This window comes from Pimephales promelas, chromosome 8 (assembly GCF_988280905.1).
Source record: "Pimephales promelas chromosome 8, fPimPro1.hap1.1, whole genome shotgun sequence".
NCBI classification, from domain to species: Eukaryota; Metazoa; Chordata; class Actinopteri; order Cypriniformes; family Leuciscidae; genus Pimephales; species Pimephales promelas.
This window is the reverse complement of record NC_142776.1, coordinates 6,637,664-6,662,606: the sequence shown is the minus strand read 5'-3', so window position 1 is coordinate 6,662,606 and position 24,943 is coordinate 6,637,664. Positions and strand designations below refer to the sequence as shown.

General features: G+C 36.9%; 1 protein-coding gene and 1 long non-coding RNA gene across 3 annotated transcripts in view; both read left to right on the top strand.

Moving 5' to 3' along the window:
• The first annotated feature begins 7,252 nt into the window (after positions 1–7,252).
• Positions 7,253–9,596, top strand: LOC148977640 (uncharacterized). Its single transcript, XR_016169443.1, has 3 exons — positions 7,253–8,307; positions 8,492–8,527; positions 9,235–9,596. It is a non-coding gene; the product is annotated as an uncharacterized LOC148977640 (long non-coding RNA).
• A 5,538-nt stretch (positions 9,597–15,134) lies between these two features.
• Positions 15,135–24,943, top strand: part of tmeff2b (transmembrane protein with EGF-like and two follistatin-like domains 2b) — a 70,190-nt gene continuing 60,381 nt past the window's right edge. Inside the window, exon 1 of one of the 2 annotated variants that reach the window (XM_089133813.1) lies at positions 15,135–15,876. In XM_089133813.1, the coding sequence (XP_088989939.1) occupies positions 15,705–15,876 (172 nt within the window). In that variant the 5' untranslated portion in view covers positions 15,135–15,704. The remainder of the gene's footprint in view (positions 15,877–24,943) is intronic. The other variant, XM_039689606.2, reaches the window with a different exon arrangement.

Below are 24,943 nucleotides of genomic sequence, written 5' to 3'. Positions count from 1 at the left end.
CCAAAAAATCATTTTTTACAGTGAAGGCTTTTTGTACAGACACAGTGCACACAGATCTAACAGAGACTTAAAATCAAATAACCAAGCCTTACTTCTAGACAACTTCTTGACTTTTACTCCTCATACTGCGGTGAAGGATATTGGCCTGTTATTTTTTTCATCCTCTCCAAGCCAATCAATAAATATACACTATATTTCATGAACCACAATGAAAAATGTTTTTCATCCATAACCAAAGATAAACCATGACATTACTCCCTGATTAAAGACATTCATACAAAACTAACTGACAACTCTCTCTCTTTTCTCTCTTCCCTCACACACTTACTGTTATTCCATTCCTCAGACAGATGAGCCTCTCATTTCTAAGCTCCAAAAGTGTACGCTTTCGTCTGTGAATGACAGTGATATTATTTTCTCTTATACGCGTCCTGCATGCTCTAATCTGCCTTGCCTCACGGAATTGATTTATTCAGATGTGTATCAAGCCGAGCCATCTTTGAACACTTTGAATATTACTTTATGTTCCTTCCCCTCCCTCTGCATTTCTGTTGTACTTCTCTTTGTTTTATTCATGGGCAAAATCAGCAGCAGTCATGATCTCAGCATAAATGCATATCTTATTCTTTCACTTGCCATTGGATGTTTTTTTTTCTTCTTCTTATATCCCAATTTTATGCCTGACCTGCTTTTATGCAAGAACACCAAAGATCTGGATTTGCATTCAGCTTTGACAAGTACCCGTGAAATCTACTATGACTTTCAAAATCTTCTCATCTTTTTTTTATCTTCTTCAACCCTCACGTTGAAGAGTGAAGAGTTGGATTTCTTTTGAATGCTCTAAATAAAGAACTGTGTTGCGCATTTGACTGCAATGCTGATGGGGCTACAAGTGGATATTATCAATGTATTTACACTTTTTCAACTCTATGCTCGAAAAAATATCTTACTTGAGTTGTGGACAGTACATGAACATATAAAACAGCACTTCATTTCAAGATTTCCCTTCCTCATCCAGTCCAAAACTGGGAAATAAAAATTGGTAATGGTGCCAAACCCTATAAATCCTACTGTATCATATTTGATACACAAAATTCCAAGGCCTCTAAAATTATCAACATAATCAAAACGACTGAGACCACTTATCTACCACATGCTTTCCATTATCTGATTGATAGTTTATAATTTTTAGAAAGTTAAAGGCCTTTATAAGGTCTTACAATTCTAAAAATGCGCCCCTTCAGATTGTGGAATAGGCCTACTTGTAATTTTGCTGTGAAATCTTTACTGAATTACTTGTTTTGAATTGTTTTGAATAATGAATTATATTGTTTTTAATATTTCAAGATTGAACACTTTTCTAAACTGAAGGGAGTTAGATTTACATGATTATATATATATATATATATATATATATATATATATAATCAGGAGAATGATTTTTATATATATATATATATATATATATATATATATATAAACATGTTAAAATGTGAGTACCAATTTTTTACCATTTACTCTCAATCATCATTATACATCAACCCGATCACAAAAATGCGTCTCTATAGCATGCAGTGTGTTAATCATGCAATTTATAGGCGAAAATGAGTTTTTACGTGCATAGGATATGCATGGGCTGGTCAGGGTAGGTTTATAGTTATGTGCGGTGCATGTGTATTATACGTTTGGATAGAATTAGTGGTGTGTATTACACGCAAATTAACTGCGTATCACTGTAAAAAAATATTGATGGTTTAACTTAAAAAAGTAAGTAACCTGGTTGCCGTAAAATTTTTAGTTCATTGAACTGGAAAAAGTGAGTTAATACAATGAAGGAGAATGATTTAATCTTTAGAAACTCAAAATTATATGTTATCTGAACTAAATAAATTATTTAAGTTGATTTGACAAAAGAAAAAATGTTGTGATTACTACACTTTAAAAAATGTTGTTGGTTTAACTTAAAAAAGTAAGTAACCTGGGTTGCCTTAAAATTTTAAGTTGATTGAACTGGAAAAAGTGAGTTAATACAAAGAAGGAGATTTAATCATCAGAAACTCAAAATAATAAGTTATCTCAAATAAATAAATTATTATAAAGTTGATTTGACAAAAGAAAATATGTTGTGATAACTAAAAAAATAAAAACTAATTTTCGCATTTAAATTGCACGATGATACACAGCGCGTGCTATAGAGATGCATCATTATGTTTTTGTCCCCACAATAAAAAAACGTCAGTGGTTTGATAATAAAAGTAATAATTGAAATATCATCTTATCAATACATATTGTTTGGAGATAGAATGACAACTGATGTCTGATATTTTTATGAATTATGTTTGTACTGTTGTAAAGATCTCATTTCATTGATTTACATTACAATTAGTATTTAATCAAACTTTTTGACCATACAAATATCAGCAAGTATACAAATTGAGGAGTTTTTTTTTTCTCCCTGAGAATGATCTCCATATTCTTCTACTATATATCATGCTATGAGCCATAAAAGCCTGATGTGTCAAATATGATACTCAACAAAAATCACATATGCAATTTTTTTTTCTTTTCAGATTTTAGAATTGAACAATCGAATACGGTTATGTCATGGAGCATACTGTACATGCTGTGTTAGCAGGTAAATGTGAGGGGTTGAAGACCCACTCTGGTGTCTGATTCGCCCTTGCCTGGATCTGTTCCTCCCTTAAATCGTTCATATTTTGTCCTGAACAGAGTAAGGCATGATGAAGTCAAGATTTATAGTTAAACAAGAGCTATATATAAAACTCGATAGTCACAGTTGGGTCAAGTTGACAGATGAGAACACAGACTCAGGTTAGATATACCTTGAGGGAGTCGTCAGATTGGTTTGTCTTTTATTGCTGCCCTGAGTGCAGGCAGAGCTGGGACAAACCACAGATGCACTCTTGTGGTTTGGAGGTGCATGGCCCGTCTGTACAACTGCAATACAATCTAAAACACTGTCACAAGGGTAAAGTGCTTTTTTTTTTTTACCGCAAGGGCGCATTCAACATATTCATATCAAGCAGTCTTGGGAAAGCTGAGTGTTTATGAAATCGTATTTATCATGTTTTTTTTTTTTTAAGAAGAAATGTCAATCTGTCATTTATACTTTGCAGCGCATTTTCATGTCCCCATTACATTGGACAAATATTAAACTCACACTTTCAAAGATGGTAATCATATTAGTTTGGTATTGTAATATATTTCATGTAATTTATCTATAAAATGTCATGTATTCCTGTGATGGCAAAGCTGAATTTTCAGCATTATTACTCCAGTCTTCAGTGTAACATGATCCTTCAGAAATCATTATAATATGCAGAAGAAACATTTATTTTTATTATGAATGTTGAACACAGTGGTAGCACTTTACTTGAAAGGGCGTGCATAAGACTGACATGACACCTTCATAACCATGACATGACATGTCTTGAATATGAAGTAGGGTGTATGCATGTTTATGACAACTGTCATTAAATGTCTTTCGCCCAATAATGACATTTAGAATGCAAATATGACATTGTTTAAGTCAAGATGTCGTTATTATGACATCTTGACATAAACCATAACCTGTCAGTGTCTTTGTCATGACAACTTGACATAAAATTAAGTTAAACTGTCATGTGGTTGGCTTTGACATTGGCATTTTCGTGACCTCAACTACTAATTGAATTTGTCATTAAAAGGTTATAATGGCTTCATGACAGCCAATGTCAAAACCAACCATCTGACAGTTTATTGTAATGTTAACCAATAAAGCTAGGTGGTTTCTTAAGTTTGATCATTAATCTGCTTTGTCATGTTTATGACAAGTTGTGTTGTCTTAGTAATGTCAAGTTGTCATGACAAAGACACTGACAGGTTATGATATTGGTTTATGTCAAGGTGTCATAACAAAGACATGTCAACCAATGTCATATTTGCATTAAAAATGTCATAACTGAGCGATTGACACATAATGACAGTTGTCACAAACATGCATAAAACTTCCTTCATATTCATAACATATGTCATGTCATGGTTATGAAAGTGTCATGTTAGTCTTATGCACACCTAAGTAAAGTGTTACCAAAATGGTTTTACTGCTGAAACCATGATACATTTTCAGGATTCGTCGTGTAACAGAAGAATGCAGACAAAAGTAAAATCCAAACAGACTTTGAGACACACACACAGGATGTAAACAGTGGAGTAAATGGAAGGTAGATCATTGAGATGATACTGGCAAGGTCATGACTGTTCTTATATGTGTGCAGGCAGAGATAACTGTGACTGGCTGGCTTGAAGAAGACTGAGGAAGACAGGACAGTTTGAGACAAGCACACACAGGTGAGCATCCACAGGTTAGTAATCTGGTAAGTGTTGTTTGGTGCTGGCCTTTATGGAGGAATTGATGAGGCAGACAGTTATGGTGATTGTTGAGTGTGCACAGGTGACTGAGGATTGTGACATTGATGAATAGAAAGGTCAGCATTATTATGAAATATATATTTTTTCCAGCCACAGTCCCAAAGGACATTTAAAATGATTGAATAATGAAATCTGAAATTTAAATATACTAATGATTTGATTTAAAGGGATACTCCACTTTTTTGGAAATAGGCTCATTTTACAACTCCCCCAGAGTTAAACTGTTGAGTTTTACCGTTTTTTAATTCCATCACAACTTTACATTTTTCGTCGGTCTTAGTGCACGATGTAACTACAGAAGAGTCAAGTTTTAAATAGGAAAAATATCGAAACACTTTGGTAATTTTTTTTTTTGAGAAATGCTAATGGTCTTGTGGACTTCAATAATGTATGCTAAGCTATGCTAAAAGTGGTACCGCCAGAACCGGAGATGGGCTGAATGGATTCAAAAACGGTAAAACTCAACAGTTTGAGAAAATGAGCCTATTTCCAAAAAAAGTGGAGTATCCCTTTAAGCACTAAATGAAGGAGAAAGTGATTGGCTGCCTCTGCAGGTTTTTGGCCCTCCCACCTCCGTGCCAGTGAACACATACAGTTACTCAATCGCTCATATTCATTTTAAAAAAGTTACTATCCAAAGGTACTGCATAATAGAAGTGACCCTGTAAATAATCAAGTTAATTTGACCAGATAGCGCTAACCTTTCTGTTCAGTACCGAATACGAGTGTGTTTCCCCAAAAATCTTTATGCATGTGTTGCCATTACTTTAATAGCAGCTTTACAAAAGTTTTCAATTAATCACATGGCTCTAAATAAGTACTTCAAAGGTCAAGTTCAGCCAACTCATTCCAGTAATGAAAGCAAATATATTTACAGTTAAATTAAACAGATAGAAAAGCTCAATTAAAGCAGCTCATCTGAAGGGAACAATAGGAGATCAGCACACCGGAGCTCGGCATGCAAAAATGAAGTGTAAGACAAAGGCCTTTTTAGCCACGCTTAGAATGTGGCCTTCTTGGTGAATTAGCAGAGGAGAATCTTTTTACGGACCACGTTCTCCCGTTGGCAGTCATATTAGTGCTGTAACAAAGACAGTCTTGGGAGCCCTATTTTCATTCTGTTAATTGAATTGTGTGGGAATTGTTGAGCTGAAGCGGTCCTGAAATAGGCGGCTGGCGGCGTTAGACAGTAACAGACATCTGAGTTGACACTGCAGATTACACAACATAAGAAAAGGAAAAACACCCTCTCTCTCACAGCACGCATCCACTCACGCACAGGTTTGCACGCTTACATTCTCTCGCCTGCATGCGCAATCAATGACACACACGATTTGCTCAAACACTCTCCCATTCTTTGTCTTCACCTCTGAGCTGTCTCAGGGAACAGCGGAATCCACTCCTCGCTGTGATCCTCATAAAAATCCCAAAAATCCAGCAGAGCTTCTGTCCGATCCCACCAGCTCAGAAGTGCATTACAGTACAGCTGGATTGGGAGGGTACACCGAGTGCTGTAACGGGATGTGCAATTCAGTCGGGCTGTGAGCCTGCTGCTGTCAAAAGGTCTATAAAAGGAAAAGAGACAGGGATTGGGGTACAGGATAAGTCTGAGCCTTAATGCTGATGAAGGATTAAATCTGGCCATTGACTGCTGTTAAAATAATTATATATAGCTAAAAAAAAGTCTAATAAAAGCGCAGCTGTAATCTGATAAAGTAATGCCAGCTTTACTCTCTATTGCTCATGGAAACCGTCCGCAAACAGTGTAAGGTTTTGTCAGGTTGAGTCAGTTGTATACCCATATTGAATAATATTTTTTATAAAACCAGTTAATTTGTTAACATGCCACACATACACTGTAAAAATGAATATGCTTTATCTAATCAATACAATTGTGGCAACAGATTACAAGCAATATTATTAATTAAATTCAACAAATTAGAATTGAGTAATTATTCCTTAATAATAATAATACATTTACAACACCTTACAACAAAAGTAGAAGTACAATAGTATTAGCTATTAAGAAAAAGAAATTTATAATTAAAAGTATAAAAGCATAAAAAAGTATAAAAGCATCCAACAGGCTAATGCTGATGGAGGGAGAGGTGAGGTGCTTAAAGTTTATAGGCTGACTTGAAAAGATGAGTTTTGAGAGTGGTTTTGAACTGTGAAATTGAGTCTATGGCACGAATGTGAGTATTCCAGAGTTTTGGTGCAGCATGAGAGAAGGCCCTAGCTCCCATTGTGGACAGTCTGATGTCTGGACTTGCCAGTAATCCTGCTGATGATGAACGGAGTGAGCGCGTGGATATGTAAGTCTGTAGTAATTCTGTGATGTATGATGGGGTGAGGTTGTGCAGAGCTTTGAATGTCATTAACAAGACTTTAAAGTTGATTCGTTGTGATATGGGGAGCCAGTGCAGTTGAATCAGCAGGGGTGTGACATGATCAATAGATTTGGTACGGGTAATGATGCGTGCACACTGAAAAAAATGATTCTGAGTGCATGTAAATGTTACGTAGTTAAAATGTGTAATATTGACAATAAAATGTTACGTTTATATCTTTACATAATATATCTGGTTTTGAATTTATCTTCATTTGTTCAAAACACAAGACAATGTGTATATTTTTACCTTACAAAATTAATCTAAGTAATCTCAGCCAATCTTTTTAGGCACATGCACTCAACAAACAATACCTTGTTTAATTTACTCAGTGCAAAAAATTACTCCCCTTCCTGTTTTTTGGTCTGGAAACCCATTTCAAACGAAGAGGAAGCCTACACGTGGAGACTGAACTCAAGGTAAGAATAAAGTTAGAAAAGTAGGCTAACAATTAAGGTTACTTGGGTTTGTACATTCTTTACAGTGTTCCAATTGTTGTACAAAAATTAGGCTTTAAATGTAATTTGAAGATTGCTTTGTCGTACGTGGATTTTCTGTTAATTACCATGTGGCAACGCTGGGATTGCTTTATGTTGCTTTACGTGTAGTCTAACATTAATTGAAACTTTGCAAGTGGCCATAGAATGGTTTGTTCTAGTGTAATTTAAAGCCAGCGTTATAGGCTAATCCAGCAATAAAATAATGTAATGTTAGTGCAAGCACGTGGATTTTTAGAGCAGCCATGAATAAATTAGGGTAACATCAATCGTTTTTTTCCCCCCAACCTGGGCCTAATTTTATTCTTTAAAAAAATATGTATTTGTGTTTAAGTGACTGATGGGAACAACAATCTTTTAAATTGGCCAGGCTTAGACCGCTTCAGTGTGTAGATGCGAAAGAATTAACGTTAGGCCTAGGCAAATCGTACGTTATATGGGTAATTGCGTTCTTTTACATCCACAAAACCTGCTTGTTTTGCCACTGACATGCTATTCTAAGTGTCTGACGACATTACCTAAGATCGCGGACAGCTCCAGCGTTAAAATTAACTCGTTAAATCATTTTACTTGATCTAAAAACTGACTATCATATTAGAAAGATTTAAGATTCCAGCTTGGATATTTGGCCACTATTTATGACAAAACTGAGTTGCAATGACTTTCTGTCTGTCTTTCTTTTTTTTTTCTTTTGTCAAATAGTGCAGATAACCATTATAATATCCTTATAATTTATTTGTGTTCACATAGATGGAATTGACAGCATCCGCGAATAACTCCAAACGTGGGCGCATTTTTAGAAATATTGATTTAGTTTGCGCGCTCTGTTTTTCTTCATGGTTGTGTAAGGTGTTTTTTATACTTTATGGTTAGAGCGCTCATTGGGGTTTTTCAGCCGTCAATCATCTCGTGAACATAGTCCCGCCTTCAGAATGACGCGGTTCACTGCACGCTTCCCCATCGGAGCTCCGAGGGAAAACAAACCCAAAGTAACAATTAAACCGAAACTGAAGAAAATTTGCTTACTGATGAGCAGGTCAACTAATTGCAGTGTTGTGGAGAGAGTAAAATGTTAAACTATTTTTAATTAGGCTATAGTTGTAGTTACAATTTTTTGCCATGTTTTTGGTTTCTTGCATTGGTCAGTTAACTATAACACTGTGTCCTTACCAGGTGATCCTCCTGACAAGTAGGCTACACTGGATAAAGGTTTGTAAATTTCTCTAAATTGGTTTATTGTAGTGAGAAAACTGGGGGTATAGTTATAATGTCAAATGGCAAAATTACTGTTGTCCTGTTTATATAGAAAGTTTTAGTGTTCTTCAATACAGTACATGTGACACACTTACTCATGACCAGTGATGCTGGCATTTCTACTAAAAAAAAAAAAATGACAAAAATAGTAATGCACAGTAACTTGGATAAGTAACTGAAATCTGAACACTTTTGTCAGTCACAAGCAATAATGCACTACTATTTCCAAAAACGTAATCAGATTAAATTTACTTATCCAAGTTACTGTGCGTTACTATTTTTGTCCTTTTCTTTAGTAGAAATGATGGCTGGTATTCGATATGAAACCGAAATTGCGACACTCCCTGTGTCACTGTGTGAGAAGGCAGAATCACAACACACCACTTCCAACTATCAGAGTTATCCTTCCCGTCCAGATCCAATGCTACCACATTTTTAAATTACTATTAGTATTCTTTGAAGTTAACATTATAAAATACATAGACCTACACCACACTGCACATTCTTCGAGCACATGCTTGCACAAATGTACATAAGTATATAGAACAAAACTACCACAGCACGTAATCCCACCAAGATTTCTGTTTAGAGCAAAGAGCTGTATGCATTCTTCACATTAGCAAACAAAAAGTAGGTTAAATTCTCTCTTGTATATTTCACAGTTTTGTGATGACGACGATTCTGCAGCCATCCAAGAGGAAATCACTTCATTTGTACTCAACATGTTCGTGGTCACCAAAACCAGGGATGGAGGTCTCGAGAAGCAAGCTGGAATAGCCATCAAGGGAGAAGAGGTCCTTTTTGGAATTCCCAGTGTAGCACATGCTTGCACCTATACCTTATGGGCATTATTTATCCAAATAAACTAAAATACACCTTTGGAGGATGTTAACAAAAACATGCCCTCCAAAATCCAGCTTATGGCCTAAAAGTATGACAGACGTTGTTGTTTATAACTCTGTTTGGACTTTTTGGGACTTTGGCTTATTCACCATATCCCCCAGAGTTAAATAAGTCCACACATACCCTTCTCATCTCTGTGCATGCCGTAACAGTCAGACGCACCCACTGTTAGCCTAGCTTAGCACAAAGACTGGAGGTAAACAGCTCCAGCTAGCATACTAATCTTAATAAATGACAAAATAACACCAACATTTCCTATTTACATGTTGTGTTTTTTATAGTCACTGTGTGTACAAATAACAAGGTCATATGAGACACAGCCATCTTCAAAACCGTATACATACAGGAAACTATATTCTCAGAAGGTGAATCACTTCTACTTGGTCAGAGTGATTAGCGCAACACTCTGAGCGAACTCTCTGCTCCTCACCACGGGGCTTCTCAGGTGCTGTGAGAAAATCACTGCATAGAAGAAGTGCTTCACCTTCTGAGAATATAGTATCCATACGGTTAGAAGATGGCTGTGTCTCATGTGACTTTGTTATTTGAACACTCTGTGACTATACAAATCACAACATTTAAATAGGAAAATGTTGGTGTTGTTTTGACACTTATTAGGATTAGTATGCTAGCGGGACTGCTGACTTACTGACTTAGTTTACTTAGGTAAACTGCTATTTACCACCAGTCTTTGTGCTAAGCTAGGCTAGCAGTGGGTGGGTCAGACAGAGTTATGGCACACACGTAGATGAGAAAGGTATGTATGGACTTATCTGACTCTGGGGGATATGGTGAATAAGCTTAAGTCCCAAAAAGTCAGAGTGTTCCTTTAAAGTCTTAGAATATGTTACTGTACATGACTGAAAAACACAATTGTATAGAAAATACTCTGTAAATGTTTATTTTTATTGATAAGTCCTTACTGAGAGTGTTGAAATATAGTTAAACATCTGGTTGGTTGGTTGAGACTGATGTAGTACGTTTAAAGGGATAGTTCACCCAAAAATGAAAATGAAGTCATTAATTACTCACCCCCATGCTGTACCAACCCCGTAAGACCTTCGTTCATCTTCGGAACACAAATGAAGATATTTTTGATTAAATTTGAGAGGTGGATCACTGCTGCCTAGGCTGCCTAAGACATTGAAACTTGACGGCCCAAAAAATCAATTAAGAAAATGTTTAAATATTCCATGTGACTACAGTGGCTCAAGTATAAGTTTATATAGATTTGAAGATCACAGTTCTCGCGCATGCGTCGTGGAAATCTCTTGAACTCTCGTCTTTTTTTCGCACAAAAAGTATTCTCGTCGCTTGATAAACTTATAGTTGAGCCACTGTAGTCACATGGAATATTTAAACATTTTTTTCATTGACTTTCTGGGCCGTCAAGTTTCAATGTCTTAGGCAGCCTATGTAGCAGTGATCAACCTCTCAAATTTAATCAAAAATATCTTCATTTGTGTTCCGAAGATGAACGAAGGTCTTTCGGGGTTGGTACAGCTTGGGGGTGAGTAATTAATGACTTCATTTTCATTTTTTGGGTGAACTAACCCTTGGTCACAGCATGCACATCTTGAAGTATTGAAGGGGAATTTTGTTACCATATTCCTGAAGACAATAAAGCCTGTCAACTTCCACTTAATGTTCCACGTCCATTCCTTTAGCACCACCATAAAGCACAATTTTCTTTTGTACACAATGTTTCAACCTGTGAGGTGAATATATTTTATTATACTTTTACATTTTTTATACTGACCTTGTCAATTTTTACTATCAAATGGCGAAAATGTCAACTTATATTTGATTAGCACATTCCACGGGGATAGTACCAGTTTTGAAATAGTAGTAGTAAAAAATAACTATTTGCATTTATACTTTCAGTAAAAAACTAAGTTTTTAATAATGAGTAAATGTAACTTTAAAATACACTAACATTAAAAAAAAAAAAAATAGATCCCACTTGAAATTTGTAATATGGAAATGTAAAAAGCTTGTTGGATTCAATCAAAATTACTCATTCAGAACTCCTAAAGTTATGTAGATCACACACATAAATAAATTACTACAGCAATGCTAAAATTAAGTTAACTTTATGTGAAAATTCTATTTCAACAAACAGAAAAATTAAGTAGTTTCAACAAAGACTTGTCTTGTTGGATCTACGTAATAAAGTTATGCAAAAAAATTCATTATATTTTTTAAGTAAATCAAGCAGATTATTTTTATCAGTGCAGCTGAGTTTTGTAGAAGTTGGAGACGGTGGAGTAATTTATTGGGAAGTCCTTGCAGGATCGCATTGCAATAGTCGATCCGAGAGGTCACCAGAGTGTTGATAAGAACTTTAGTGGAGTGTTGCGAAAGTGAGGGACGCAGTCTGGAGATGTTTCTGAGGTGAAAATAAGCCGTCCGACAGACATTATTTATGTGGTTGGAAAATGAAAGGGTACTGTCCAAAATAACTCCAAGGCTCTTTACTTGTTTAGAGACTGGTATGAAATCCTCCCCAATGGAAACTGATGAAAGGTTGGATTTTAAAAGTGTGGATGGAGTTTCCTTAAAAGTTAACCATTTAAAATGAGTAAAGTTTACACCAAAAAATTAAACTAAAATATCTGAATAACAGACAGACGTCAAAGATTAAGAACTCTTTATTTTAAATTGCCAACATTGAAGACACCTGATGGAGAACTGAAGAAGAACACTGATGGAGAAAAACGTAATTTTAAAACAAACCTAAAACAAACACTGATCACCATAATGGTGACTTAAATGTACTTTTTTTTGGTACATTTTACTCATTTTTAATGGTTAACTTTTAAGGAATAATTTGATTAATTATTATCTATTCTATTGTTAAATTGAATTAATAATATCTCTTGTAATCTGTTGCCACAATTTTTTGATTAGATAAAACACATTCATTTTTACAGTGTAAGTTACCTGACAAAATATTTTTACAGTATGCAAAGGGCACTGTATACAAGAACAAAAGACTTTGAGGTTTTATCTTCTAACATATAATTTTTACATATATTTTAATCACATACTATTTTGAGACAATAAAAAAAAATGTTTTTGATTTTCTTTCTAATATACTTTTTTAATCCCTTTATTTCCTCAATTCTTCAATATCATTTCCTGCTATTGAATTTTTGCCCCAAACTTGAACCAGACCCTAAAGGATTTAGGTCGAGACATGTTTACTTTACTCTAAAATTGTGACAGATACCAAGTGTCCCATGAGTTGATTGCCTAATTTGAACAAATCGACTAATTAATCAACGAATTAAGTGATTGTGGTTATTTTCATTTGTGATTAAAGATGAATTATTATGCTGTTCTTTTATTTTTTTAAAACTTTTTTTAGTGTGTAATGTTGCTGCTTGACCATGAAAAGGTTCTGCAAAGTTATAAAGCACAAAGTCTTCAAAGAGAGTTTTTCTACAGTACATATCAGCACTGTTTCTGAACTCCCTGAAACACCTCAACAGTAGTCTTCAGTTTTATTCTGGGAACCAACACGTCACAATATTCCTCCTTTAAATTCAATCCCAAGGCATACACAAACACTACAGCAGAGGCCTGGTTGAGTTGCGTTAGTGTGTTGTCGCCATGTCCAAGACACACTGTTTTTTTTCAACCCCGAATCTATCAAACCTATAAGGCAATACCAACGCCATCATTAGTGTTTATACCTGAGAAGCTGAAACTCGCGGCTCAAAGCGACCCACCAATTACAACACCTGTCCAGCCGACCAATCATTGAGCTTTTTGGAAGAAGGGGCTTCAACTAAACCGAGCATTACTGACAGACTGGATAGAGAGGTGCTGCAACAGTCTAAAATATTAAGGGCATAATATGGACACTTTAAATGTCTTTTTTCTCACTTCAATAATGAAATTCACAGTTAAACATCACATTATGTAAGTGTTAGGTCCAGAAATGGTTGTAGTAAATAGATGGGAATCAATTGAGTTTAATTGAGTTTAAGTCATGCATCCTTATCCTGTGAACAAACACCAACTGGGTGTGACAGGAGAGGAGAGTTGTGAGTGTGTGCTTTGCTTATTCTGTTCTCAAGCTGACAGACAGATAATTATGAATGACACACCGCTTCACTGGGCATGCTCATGAAATGAAACACAGAGAAGCACAAACTCATGTGGGGCGATTCATTTAAATGTTGGACGAGATACACAGGGGTCGGGTGTTGTAAAAAAATGTTGTTTTAACTTAAAAAAATTAAGTAACCTGGCTGCCTTAAAATTTTAAGTTCATTGAAATGGAAAAATTGAGTTAATACAATGAAGGAGATTGATTTAAACATCAGAAACTCAAAATATTATGTTATCTGAACTACATAAATTATTTAAGTTGATTTGACAAATGAAAAAAAATGTTGTGATTACAATGAAAATGATACTCATGATAAATATATATGTTTTACAGTGCATTTAGAGTCTAGAACTGGCTTTGAAAATCAAGAGTTTAGGGTTGTGAATTTTATATGGAGACCAACCGATGCACAACAACACAAAATAAAAGATGAAGAAAAACAATGCTGCAACGCACCTGAAATAGGAATTAACATAAAAAGTCCAGATTCCATGCTCGGTTGGATTTCCAATAGGCTAATAATACCTCTGCAATATACAGGATGCATGTTTTCCCAGCATGCATTGCAGGTGTTGGTTTCTTAATTAGTATGGTGATGATCGCTAAGGCAATTATCACTGTTGTTCAGTTCAACAAAACTGAGGTAAATAAAACCAGAAAACCCAAGCAACCCGACAAGTACCCAGAACAATAGCATTTCTTTTGTACCCAGGCAAGCATGACAAAATATTGTTTCACTGTGACACTTATTATTTTCGGTTTAATAGCCATTTTTTTATTATTATTATTATTAGGCTATATGGCGTTTTCTCCTTTATACCATACACAGCCAATTGAGTGTTCAGTTTCAGGTTAAACGAGTTTTGCCGAAGCTATTAGACATTTTAGATCATATTTATCATAGGCCTATTAAATACCTATGGCACAGAAGTAAAATGTTTTGATTTGAACGCACGTATCACTGCTTAATATGACAAACAGTTCTACAATAAAGGCCTACTTCTGTGAGATGAACAAATATTTTCACACCGCTAATAATAAAGCCTTACATCCATCAAATGAATTTATAATAGATTCAAGCTTACATAAACATTTTTTCTTCCAAACGTGTTCGATTCAGATTCGCGATTCACCTAGCGAATTGTTCACCCATAGGTATTGCCTAGATGGAAGAATCGATTCTTTCGACATCAGCAAGCAGCTCACATTTGCAAATGTGTTCGTTCAAGAGCAAAAGTAGCGAAAATATCTGGATACATGCGCAAAAGTTTGCGTATTAAGTCGAGTAAAAGTCAACAAATGCAAAGTAGCTATCAACTCGGGTAAAGCAGGTTTTTTTTTTTTTTAGGTCAAAGCTATGACGTGAATAAGTAAACATCTTTTGTAGGCTATTTCCCTTTACAGCCCGGGGTAAAGGAAGTCTCACTTGCACTCTTGATCTCCGCTTGTGATGCTGTATTACACGGCTCGGTACCCGCTACACTCCATATAGCCAATCCGCGCCGCCGAAGCGTGTGCCCACCTCTCACCTTCATCATCACCATCATCATCCTCATCCTCACAGTCAGAGCCAGACACCAGCCGAACAAGACACTCACAGACCTCATGTAGAGAGAAAGAGAGAGAGAGAGAGAGAGAGAGAGAGAGAGAGAGAGAGAGAGAGAGAGAGAGAGAGAGAGAGAGAGAGAGAGAGAGAGAGAGAGAGAGAGAGAGAGAGAGAGAGAGAGAGAGAGAGAGAGAGAGAGAGAGAGAGAGAGAGAGAGAGAGAGAGAGAGAGATACTTAAGCCAGCGCTTAGCATTATTTCCCCCTCAGAATGGAGTGATCAGCATGATCAACTAGTGGATCCGGACAGCTTTTTCAGGTTCATGCTTGGATGTATATCTCTTCATCTCAGCTTTGAGTTTCATCACTGCAACCGGACACTTCCACTTGTCAAGACAGATAGTCCAACCGCACCGGTATCAGAGCACATACATACATGGGGATCATCGCGGCATTGCCCGGAAGATGTGTATCACTGCTCCGCTGCTGAGATCTGTGTCGCCTGCGCTCGTCGTGGGATCGGATCCCTCGGTTCATGTCCCCGTGTCATTCCCTGTGAACTGAGATGGCTCTTTGCGCTGTGCTGCGACAGACACGCAGACCGCGGCAGGATAATTGGACACATTTAGTGTTACTTACGACGTATTGCTTTTTGTGTATATTACCGCTGAAACAACTTTGCGCGTTCCCGTCATCGCTGAGCGACTGTCAAACACCCACCGGGTGGAACTGCTCCGGTAAGAGACCCAAACACGCTCCTCTGTTTGTGCACCTTTGCGTGACTATTCTCACAAGTTTGTCTGTTTTTAATGGGGTTTTTAATTGATCATTGAGCTGTGGATTTTATTTAGAATAACTAAACACACATATAGGCTAAAATGTTTCCACCTGGAGTCTTGGTCAGTCATGGTTCACCGTAATACAAGTTGAGAGGTTGTGTTCTAAATTGAATGTAATGAGTAAAAAAAGTGTAGCTACTGCAAAATAATGGCAAAAAACCCAGTAGCAGAAACAACCATGCTACGCCATCAATGTAGTCCGACTCTTTTAAGGAATTGTTAAAAAAAAAAAAACCTCAACGACACCACAAGTTATCGATTTGTATGTGTAGCCTACATGCGAATCTGAAATTAAGTCAGTAGCTATACTGACTGCAAAATACATTCAGTTTGTAACAAATATATTTTAATTAATGACATTAGAACATGAAAAATACAATTCTGTAGGAAACATTGGGATCTATGTGCAAATCTGACCTAAGGTGATACCTGTCATTTTTAAAATTACAACGTTGGTAGGCAGCACATACCTTGTTGTAGGCTTCTGGAGAGTGTGCACTGTCAGGGAAAAGAAATGAGGAAATGTTCCCGCTTGTCACTAGTACCCTCGAAGGTACTCATTTGTACCTCTTCTATCCCATAATGGTGAACAGTGCACTGATAATATGAGTTCTTTAGGCACAAATGTGTGGGGGTGCTGCTGCCCTAGGGACCAGCTACAGGTATAATTTTTAGTGTGGATTGTGATCCTGAGAGGTAGCTTAGATTTTCAGTACACATGCAACTTTTGAGTTACCAGCAACGATTTGTAACCGCAAGGTTTTACCGATAAACATTTGTGCATGTGAAATCTGTGAAGGCTATCATCTGGCCCCTAACAAGTACATCTGGTGCTGCTTTACTCCATATCAGGGGAGTAAATGTAGCACTGAAAGGGAGCGCTTGTCAGAGATACTTTGGGAACAAAGGGCCCTGCTGTGCAATTATGTTTCTCTTTAAATAGCTGTAGGGGGGCAACAGTCTACAAGAAATCTATCTGTTGCACAAACCTACAGTGGCCTATGTGAGATAATTCAGCTGAACCTCCTTCTTATAACAGTTTACTCTCTACCTAGACACGTCAGTAAGAAATCTGATTAAAATGAAGGGAATTAAGAGTACAGCAAAGCTGTAAATTTGCTGTTGACATGTTCTTCTCCTCTCTCTCTCATTCTGTGTGTGTTGGGCTGGGCTCCGTCGTATCGATTCCTTCCCATCATGTAACCCCACCACAGTGCTTTCACATGTGTCGAAAGCAGAGCTTGATAAAATAAGCTGTCAGATGGACAAGCTGCCAGATTTCTGGCTTGACTATATTCCAATACAGATCTATCAGAGTCCGTTACACAGGTCTTTTTGTTGTAAGCTTCTTTTCTCTTTGGCAGCCTTACACAGTCATGCACACTAGTTTAAGCAGCTAATGCCGCTGGTGAACTACTGAGGGCATCAAGGAGCTAATAAAGAGATTATTTGATTGTTTAAATTACCCATAAATGGTTGCTTGGCTCTCACAGAATGGTAAACTGCCAATCATTCCTCTTAAAGTGCCTCTATTATGCTTTTTTAAAATTACCTTTCATAAGCCCCTTTAACACAGAGATTCTGGACAATACACAGATAATGTGACCCGGGGATTGTTTGATTTCGGTTCATTCACACTGCCAGTGATTTGCCGGGATCTGTGAGTGCGTTCACACACAACCCGTTAAGATCCCGTAAAGACGCGTGACGTCAGGATGAGACGTGTAACGTGTGCGTCGAAACATGTACACGCGCATAAAGCTGGTGAACGATCTCAGCTTCAGCGTGGATAGTGAGGAGCTCCTGGTCTCTGTTTCGTTCCAGTTTGCAGACATTTGTTTATCCTTTCTTTGTTGATGACGAACAAAAACTTTCTTTGCGCGATGGCATGAGTGTCATCACTATATGACACACCCCTTACGGCATTGGTCCTGGCTTTTGTTCATACAGCGCGCGTTTCGGGACTGATCCCGGCAATGTTACTAGGTCCCCAACCCAGCATCGATGCCGGTATCAATCCCGGGTCGTGTTTGCATTCACACAGAAGGCGTTCTGGCAATTTCCCGGGATCAATGCGCTGTGTGTAGTGTGCAATATAGCTGTTAGTTAATCTAAAAGATCAGCAAAGTTGTAAAGATCAAGGTGCACAACATAGAAAGTTGTCTCCTTAAATGAAAGAATAGATTCTGAACTGCCGAAACGACTCATCAGCAATTCCAGTCTCAATCCCATAACATATCTACGTAGGTTCGTAACAAATTTGCATAATTTCAAACCATCCATGTTCTTCATTGGCTGCCTGCAAACAAAGTCTACTTTGACCTGCCCTCAGATACTATAGTTGTAACTGAGCATTCATTCGCGGAATTGATACGGTAAAATTGACACCATTGTTACTGTTCGTATCTCTGTGTACTATATAGAAGTGCTGCTGAGGAAACCACTGGAGCTGAAATTAAAGGGATTCTCCACTTTTTTTGGAAATAGGCTCATTTTACCACTCCCCGAGAGTTAAACAGTTGAGTTTTACCGTTTTCGAATGTATTTAGCCGATTTTTTTTTTTATATTTTGAAGAATATCAGTAACCAGACAGTTTCTGGTCTCATTGACTTCCATAGTACAATGGAAGTCAATGAGACCAGAAACTGGTTACTGATATTCTTCTAAATATCAGAAAATCAGCTGAATGGATTTGAAAACGGTAAAACTCAACTGTTTAACTCTTGGGAAGTGGTAAAATGAGCCTATTTCCAAAAAAAGTGGAGAATCCCTTTAATTTCACAAGCGGTGATGTTCAATGTATGTTGATAAAATTGACCTTGTTGCATGTAAACCTATTGAAGGAGCCCTCCAAAACAAAATTAGGAACATTTAAAATAGCATAATAGGGGCACAAACCATATTTCCCTGTAAAAAAGATACTTAAAACATAATGGATTTGGTTAAGAAAGATATTAAGACAAAGAAATTTCTTATCGTGAATCCAAGGAACATTAATCTCGTTTTATACTTCAAACGAGACAAAGCTATTTGCCAAATGGGGAAATAACAATATAAAAATCTAGTGATCCCTTTGGGTCATTATCAAATCATTCTGGATAACATAATCATGTTTTTTCACAAACTTGTGGAATTCATGGGAATGCTGAATAGAAACCAAATTCTATTAACACCCAAATTGGCATGCTGATCTTTTTAAATTTTTTTTTAAATTAATTATAACTATATTTTTTAATTGATTCAGAAATGCATTGATTATTTCGATTTAGGGATTTTTTCTGGGCAACAACACCAAAATACCGAAAGAGAAAGATACATTTTGCATTGTATAACTTCAGTATGGAGGAAAGCACCTGACTATTTTGGAAATTCTCTCTCCTTCAGACTGTGAAAGACCACAGGGATTAGTCTAATCCTGCACCTCAGCGATTTATTCCTCATTCCTTAGACACTTGGTGCACCAGAGCCTATTTTGATTGCGTTTGTGTGTATGAGGAAGAGAAGGAGAAATAGAAAGACTACGAGAGTGGAAGGTCTTCAGGGAAAGCTTTTCTGAGCTCCTGGGCTAATGAGGAAGTTGTGGTGCCCTATTTTGGGTTTCTTGGGGTTTTCCGTTCGCCTCTCTCTGTTTTATCCCGCCATTATTGAGATTTAATCCAGTAGAGGACAGGAAGGGTGCCACTACTCAAGTGAAGAAAAATGAGGAGGAAGAGAGTTCTCTCCTCTTTTTATCTCTGTTCTGCCATCATTACTTGGCTCAGAAGAGACATGGCTAATGTATGCCACCAGGAAGATGTTGCAGGGCTAATTGAATGGCTAACGCAAGAGTGTTTGTTATAAAATAATAATGTTGCTTGGCTCGTTCAGGGAGAAAGAGCGAGTTGGTATTGAATGGTGTAGTGTGAGTTGTGTACCTGGAGGTGAGCAGGAGAAATAAAGGACAGTAATCGGAGACGTCCCCACAGAGTGAATGCTCATAAAGCTGAGTGGTTAGGAAGAGCACCCTCTTTAAATATGCATGATCGCAGATGTTTCTGTTTTTCATTCTGAACATTGTTATTTCCTCTGTTCTACAATTCCTAAACACTGAAAACAAGTTACGTGCTCTGACCTGAACAACATGCAAACATAGAAGCATTACCAGGGATTCACAATCTAAACCTGTAAACAAACAGAAAGGTTTCAGTCTAGTTATGAAATATTTAACCTTTTATAAGTTTCGGATCAAAGAAGCAATCTTCCATACAATGTGTTAAGTTTTGAAGATCACAGTAAATGGAGTTATTGTTTGCCTCAAGAAAGAACAAATTCTGAACTGCCTAAAATGAGGCGTCAATAATTCGGCAAGTCCTACATAGGTTTGTTACAAATTTGCATAATAAAATTGCCAGCATATGGTATTCATTGCGAACAAAGTCTACTTTGACAAACTCCCGAACACTGTAGTTGTAGCTGAGGCCTGGAAGAGTTTGGTTTGTCTTGTCGACATTTCGAGAAGACAGCCCGTTCTCATCCCAAGACGTCATCTAACTGACGCTTTTGACCATACGTCAACATCCGACGTTTTAGGGTACCCTTTAACGTCAGTTAGATGACGCTATCTAATCCTAACCCTACCCCAGACCTAAAGTTGGATGACGCCTTGGATGACGCATTAAAGGGTAAAACGTCGGATGTTGACGTATGGTCAAAAGCGTCAGATGACGTCTTGGGATGAGAATGTGTTGGAGAAGACGCTGTGTTTACTGCGCTGCGGATGCAAATCCACTTTACAAGACGAGGCCTCGAATTGGGATGGTTAAACTGACTTCACCAAATCTATCTATTTATGTTCTTCAAATACTCACTCAATTATTTGATGCATTTGCATCAAACAGCATGCAGGCAATATATAGCATATAATAAGAGTAGGCAATATATACTGTATAATAGCCTATATCTCACACAAGTATTACTTATATTGTAAGATCTACAATGGTATATCTTACTAATGTGTGATATATCCTATGGAGTGCGAAAGATTCAGAACATAGCCCACAAATTTAGATGAGGCTGGAGTGGCCAGCTGCACAGAAACAAACATCAAATTCAATGTTTGAACAATGATCCCTACGCACAACAAGCAATGAATACAATCTTCTACTTCATAGACAGCCAAGTTTTATTAAAAGCAGTGCCAGTGGTGATTTACCCCTTTAAAGTTAGTTCACGAGTTCACACTTACAAATCATCAGATAGAGAAAAGGAGTATGCGTTTTTGGTCTGCTGTCCAATCAGAGGGCTCCGAGCTTGGTATTTTGGCCCGAACACAGAGTACTCCCCCTGTATTCCTGACTGTAGAAGGAACCAGCCAAGAGTAAGGAGTTGTGGTGGTCGAGTGATGCTGAAAACTGTCAAGGAAACTAGAGGCCTCCTCCCATGCTACACTGAACAAAATTATAAACGCAGCACTTTTGTTTTTGCCTCCATTTTTCATGAGCTAAACTCAAGATCTTTTTTAAAAGGCCCATTTCTCTCAAATATTGTTCACAAATCTGTGTAAGTGAGCACTTCTCCTTTGCCGAGATAATCCATCCACCTCACATAGCAAGACGCTGATTAGACAGCATGATTATTGTATGATTATAAAATGTGCAGAAAAACATTTTCTTGTTCGGTGTAATTGGATAGCCATGCTAATTGCTGATTCTGATTGGAATGATGTTTTGAACTTTTGAACTAATTGCATTTAGGTAAAACTGGGACGAAAAGTAAACTGAACAAAGCTCCTAACTTATCTATCAGTTGGCATGTGTAATATCAAATATAACCACTGTTAATCATCTTGGATTCGTTTTGGACAATGATTTAAGTGGTACAAGTATGGCTATGAAATTTTTTGGGAAGGTTAATGCTAAGACAAAATTTCTTGCCAAATGTGTTTAGTTTTTTGAATAAGCAAAATTTTAAAATACTTGCATCTTGTTTAGTGTTATGTTATTTGGAGTTTCACATGCATTTCTTGGATGTCCGATTTGACTCGTTTATGGCTTGTTAAGTTACAGAAATCTCAAAATAAATTGATATGGTTGGTTTTAGGTTTTAATACATGTTGATGCCTCCCATTTTAGGCTTCTTAAGTGGTTAGAAAGCAGAGTTTTGCACTTTAAATGAACAATGGTACACAAGAGATTGAATAAAATAGCTCCTTCAATATGTATTTATAGGGTAAGTGAGAAACATTTTTATTATAGGCAGATTTTAATGGATATTACATTATGTATTTTAAAACAATGTATGGTTGAGGTCTTTTGAATACCCAGGGTCACAAGAAAGTTGCCTGAGTATGTCAAATATGGTTGGCTTTAGTCTGAAAGTTGTTTTAGTGATTCATTTGTAATGTATTCATATTTTTGGGTGGATGTTTAATTGTGATGTATATTTTGGAAATTTGTGTTCTTATTCTAGTGTTGTAAGTATAACTTACAACTTAGTGTGCAGTGCCAAGGAGTGAAGTTGTGCTTTACGTCAAGGACCACAATAGAAATAAGTTTTGTTTAAACACTATTGTGTTATCCTTGACAAATGAGTGTATTTTTTCACTATTATTTGTCTAATAAATCAAATCAAAAATAATTGAATGTACATAATTAGAATAAAACATGAATTTTAATGATGGAAATGATTACAAATTACAAACAAATGTAGGCCGTTTTGAAACGACCATGTTAAAGATCTTCAGAGGAGAAGATTCACAGCTTTAGTGTGTTTTTTTGTGATTTGGGTTTAAATCTAGTCTCGATGAGATTTAATGCATGGCACAGCTTTAAAACTCAGTAAACTGACAAATCACTTAGCTTGTGTGGTGTTGTACTCGGTGGCTCACACTTTGCATAGTAAAAGGCTGTTTGGCATAAGCTACTGGCAAAACAGTTTAAAAGTAAATAAGCATTCAGCAGATTTTGTAGAGAAGTGGTTTATTGCAGTCATGGCCCAATGAGTGCATTTACATGTCAATAAAATGCTGATAATTATCAAAATCAGAAACCTTTTGAGGTGATATTGCAGTGCTGGTGAAAGTATGTTTACAATAAGTATACATGACACAATGCATCATTTTAAAAATATGCATCTTTTGTCTGACTGAATGGATATCTTTAGCATTGTAAGTTCTGACTACCAAGCTTTTGTTAGTAACTATGATAAAAGTAGCCAAATTATGCAAAAAGCTAAGGAAAAAGCTGTGTAGAACTTTGTGAACAATGAGCATGCCAATTTTGCCCAGCTTTAAGCGGGCCAGAATTCACTGTGGCAATGATTTGGATCTCAAAAAGATTTGTTTCGTATCAAAAACAGAGATTTTCGAAAGCAAAAGTGAGTGAAATCACATGGATAAAAGGAGAAAATACCTTCCATTTAAGGTCAATCCCTTAGGCCTTGTTTTCCCTCTATTTACAAAGTGGTAAAAAAAAAGGTTGCTCTGCTTTGGAATGTGTGGAATTCACGTGGGCTCCTTAATTTGCTAAATTAGCCCATGTAATTGAATTTTCTGCATTCTGGTAAAATAGTTATGCCCTTGAAACGTTTCAGATATTAATGCGTGTATTTTTGTCGGTGTGTGCTCTCAGCCGTCCAAACTCGCATTGTGACGTGATTCTCCAGATAAAATCTTGAGCGAATGCGATTTGTCTGGCTACACGAGACAGACAGGAAACACTGTTCATTCGATCGGTACTTATGGGCAGCTGTCACATGCAGCCATATGGCGGTGAAACCGAGCTCGACTCCCAGGGGTTTTGGGTCGATCCTCCACAGGTGTGCCAGAAGGTGCGAAGTTCAGTTCTTATTAACCTTGTGCACACCAAGTGTGTTTTTCCAAGGGACCTCCAAAAAAGTCACAGACCGAGCTAAGTCCTTCATTTAACACCAGTTCTTTTCCTGCTTGTCTATTTTTGAAAAAAGAAAGCCAACGAGCTCAATGGTAGATTAATGATGAGTGTATAAATACTACACTAATGGCCGGGCTATTCTTACTGGACCATCTGTTACGAGAGACAGGGTAGTGCTCGCTTACATGCATTTGTTACCAACATGGCTAGCATCAACAACCGTCCGTGACTGAACCCAGGAGGCGTGACAGCCCACAAATCACTACTGAAATACTGAGATTTCACTGTATGGGAAATGTGTTTACTACAGAGTAAAAAATACGATTTTTCCAATCTTAGTATCTTTTACCAAAAAACACTGTTTAAGCCTGTCTACTTTCTATTTTTTTAATTGAACATTGTAGTTTTTATTGGAAATTATGTATCCATCCACATCATTATTTTTTATTCATGATTGCGCTCCCCTTGCCCCAACTTCTCTTCTCTGAATACGTGTTTACTGGCGTGAGGGCGGGACAACCTGTCACCCACATGTGATCGACCAATAGGAAACCACAATTATCCAACCATCCAATCAGTTCCCAATGGAAAAAATCAGGTCCCGCCTTACATTATTTCTTGTTCGAGAAGCCATTTTGCTTGACTATACGTCACAAAAGAGAAGAAAAGCCTATCACTTATATGTTTCATGCCGACTTTAATTCAATGTTACTTATACTTGTGAAATTTACTAGGTATTTCTTGGTGGAAAATCGTTTCTACACCACTTTTTTGTTCTCTAATTGTCAGAGATGTCAGCCATATGTGTGTAAAGCCTAGAATGGGTCACAATGGTGGACTAATTACAGATTTTTCAGTTGCATTGCTTTAATTAGCATGATGTCAGTATGCTGTGCTTTAGCCTGATAGTTTTTACAGTAAAACACACTTGGAAAAGTTGGGTCTTTAAAATTGCAATGTAGTGGACTTCATGTATTGTGATGTACATCCAAGTGAAACTATCATTGAAAAAGGACAGGACTTGGTTCCATCCATCGTTTATTTATTGGATTGAAGCTTAACGCGTGCTTTCAGTCCATTGTAAGAAAGGGACAAG